At 46.6% G+C, this 2,970-nt stretch overlaps 1 protein-coding gene across 1 annotated transcript; it reads right to left on the bottom strand.

Annotated features, from left to right (window-relative positions):
• Positions 1–329: 329 nt before the first annotated feature.
• On the bottom strand, positions 330–2,730 carry PtA15_18A81 (uncharacterized protein; the record flags this gene model as incomplete). Its single annotated transcript, XM_053165039.1, has 8 exons — positions 330–348; positions 416–504; positions 571–814; positions 879–1,078; positions 1,171–1,702; positions 1,786–2,097; positions 2,196–2,260; positions 2,356–2,730. The coding sequence occupies 8 exons, from the start codon at positions 2,728–2,730 to the stop codon at positions 330–332; spliced, it is 1,836 nt and encodes a 611-aa protein (XP_053028580.1).
• Positions 2,731–2,970: the final 240 nt, after the last annotated feature.

The following is a 2,970-nucleotide window of genomic DNA, read 5'->3' as shown; positions in this document are numbered from 1 at the left end:
CCCTGGACCCAAGGCACAAGAGCGTGCTAGCAAAGCTCAGAAGCAGTTGGTGATTATTAAAAGAGAAGGGAGTCCATGAATTTACACACCAGGGCAGATACTACTAGCCTCTAGCATAAGGATACATGTGAAAATCTGTCCAGGGTATTAAGATAAAGATTAATAACTTGTAATCCAAGTGTCCATGTTTATAAATGAGTTCCAAGTTACAATGAGCTGTGAAAGGAACACAATGTTTGTGTGGAGGAAAAACTAAAGGAAGTTGACTGAGATTCTAGAAAAGCAAAATATCCCCCACTTCTTGTCTTGAGTTGAGAGCTTCTGAAAGTTCATGGTTCAGTTGGTTTTCTGTGTGAAGACAAGGAGTTAGAGCAAGCTTTCATGAAGCAAGGCTTGGGATTTTTTGGGCACTTACACATAGTCCTTGAGAACTCCAGGTGGTAATGGCGGCAGGTCTTCAATCCCTACAACTATGACTACACCCATGCCCATAGTAACATGTGGCTGATTAAGGCTTGTCAGTTCCGATGAGTTGCATTTAGAATTGAGTGAAATCAATCTCATTCTCACCTGAGTGTGACAATGCATGAGGAAGGCACCCGGAGTTCGGGCTCTCATTCTTAGTACCATCCATCCCGTCACCATGCCTGGCGTGACAGTAGTACCAGTATAAGAGGCACCTTGCTGTGATGCGAAGATAATCTCAGTATCTCGGCGAATATGCCTCTTTGGGTGCGCTTCTGCTTCGGCTAGCTTGGCTTTGGTGAATTCTCCAGTCCCGTGTGCCACTACATAGAACTCTTGACCATGGAGACTAGAACGCGCGAATAGAATATGTCAACTGATTGATCACAGCCGGCGGATTCGACACCACTTACTGCCACGGGTGAATCTCGCTCGTCCCCGCCGACGACGCTTGATTGACTATCACAATTTCCACCACGTCATTGAATTTGATTGGATAAGCTCCCAGTTTTTTATCGAAACCGTTGTTTTGTTCGGCGGCTTTGTAGTCCGGTTTTAACTTCGAAGTATAGGCTCTAACCAAGAACGGCACTTTCGGCTGAGTCTCGACGTACTGATTTTTCAAAGTAAAGGGAGGGGGAGGGGACATATGCGGCTTCAGTGTTTAGGTTTAGCAAGACCAGAAACGCCCAAAATTACACTCACTCTCTCCCCATTGACAAACCAATAGATGTGCCCATCAGGCATCTTGAGCTGCTGCCCCTGTATCAAAATCCTACGGGTTACTTCCGCGGCCGTAGGTGCGACTTCCTTTGGGTCTAGTGGCTCAAATGTGTCAGCCAACCAAGTATTCCCCTCGTTAGGCAAATCAACTATTTTTTTGAATTCTTTAGGTTCAGGTAACGGTGATAGGGAAAGGTCGAGGGGCTTGTTGGTAACCGAAGGGCCAATCGAGGTTGAGGCCTCATCCTCGTAGTGGAGTACAAAAGCGCCTTGATCACGAATCGGCCGCCATCTGGTTTCGATCCGCCCCCAGAAATCTCTTTTAGATCCAAGCTTTTTCAGCTCTTCACGGCTTTTGGTCTTTATCAAAAATGAATACCGTTGGCCGGAATGGAGTTGAATGTGTTTAGTTGGCGCGGGACGAACGTAGCCACTATCTACTTCTATGACTGAGAGGTCTTCATGATCCTCAATACCAATGTACAAGTATGTAAGGACTGTGATACCAATCACTCTAAAAAATCAAATCAGAAAACTCTTTTAGCAGCTCCTCAATACCTTGGCTGATGTCTTTGTCGTTGATAAAATTATACGCACCTGACTCTGTATGTCATACCCGGCTTGACAACAAGGCGATGATGGCGGCAGTCGGTGGTGCAGCCAAAGGGGCTAGTTGCATTACACTTTCCCAAAGCATTGCCGTTGACCACCATGCTTTGGGGTTCGCCGAGCCACTGAAACGGCACTGAAGTTACGCCAAGCTCTATTTGTTTCTCGAGGTTATGGTAATAATCGGCAAATAGCAATACGCGCTCTTCGTCGTATTTGAAAGGCGGCTTGTGGGCGTCCTCGACGATGAAAGCACCATGGCAAGTCATCAACTTAAAGCCAACATGAGCATGATAAATACTGTAAGTGTGACATACGGGCACAAATTAGCGAAAATTGTTCCAACCCGGTCCGCACATTCATTCTTGAGTGTGAGTAATAAAGAAGAAGAAACTCACTATGTACCGGGCGAGTCTAGCAAGAAGATGTAGTCAAATTTTCCTCCAGCTGGAGGAATGGCGTACTAAACAAAAGTTTCGTATGTATTTTTCAGCTGTTGCACCGGTCGGATCTACGCGCATTATTATCACTGAGCCCGACCATGAACTGGCACTCAACTTGGGCTATTTTTTCAGTTCCATCTGAAAAGGGCGCTCCAACTGTAGAGAGCCCGTGGAAGTGAATTGTAATATTGTCTTCCTTCAAGAGGTTGATGACCGTAACTTTAATCTTGTCGCCCGCCTTGAAACGTAGTTCTGGCCCTGGAAAAGTGCCGTTGACAACTACCGAGGGCCTCTTGGTGCAATCGGCTGCTATAACTTTCTCTGTAACTTCAAGTACAACTTTTCTAGAAAATTCATGCGGACCAAAGCTGGGACGAGGGCCAGAGCTGAGTTGGGAAGTCGCCCGGGAATAAGAACTTTGCAAAAGGAGGAATAGCTGCAGAGAGAAAAGTATAACTGAAAGAAATGAAAAACTGCGTGGTGGAGCCATTGTTTAGGTATGAAGGTCGGCACGGCGGTGTCAAGAATATGCGAAAAGGCGCTGGGTCAAGCGTGGCTTCTTACAGATGGATGTATGTGTGCTTTCTTCTGCAAAGAGAAATCCACCAGCGAAAACCCGTAAACAGCTTGACGCCACAATGATTTTCCCTGCCGTCCACTTTATGCGGTTGTGTCCCAGACGCCTGCTCAGCGAGCTCGCATTGCACCGTGCCCTCAGCATCGCCCAGGC

This window comes from Puccinia triticina, chromosome 18A (assembly GCF_026914185.1).
Source record: "Puccinia triticina chromosome 18A, complete sequence".
NCBI lineage: Eukaryota > Fungi > Basidiomycota > Pucciniomycetes > Pucciniales > Pucciniaceae > Puccinia > Puccinia triticina.
This window is presented reverse-complemented; position numbering and strand designations above follow the sequence as displayed.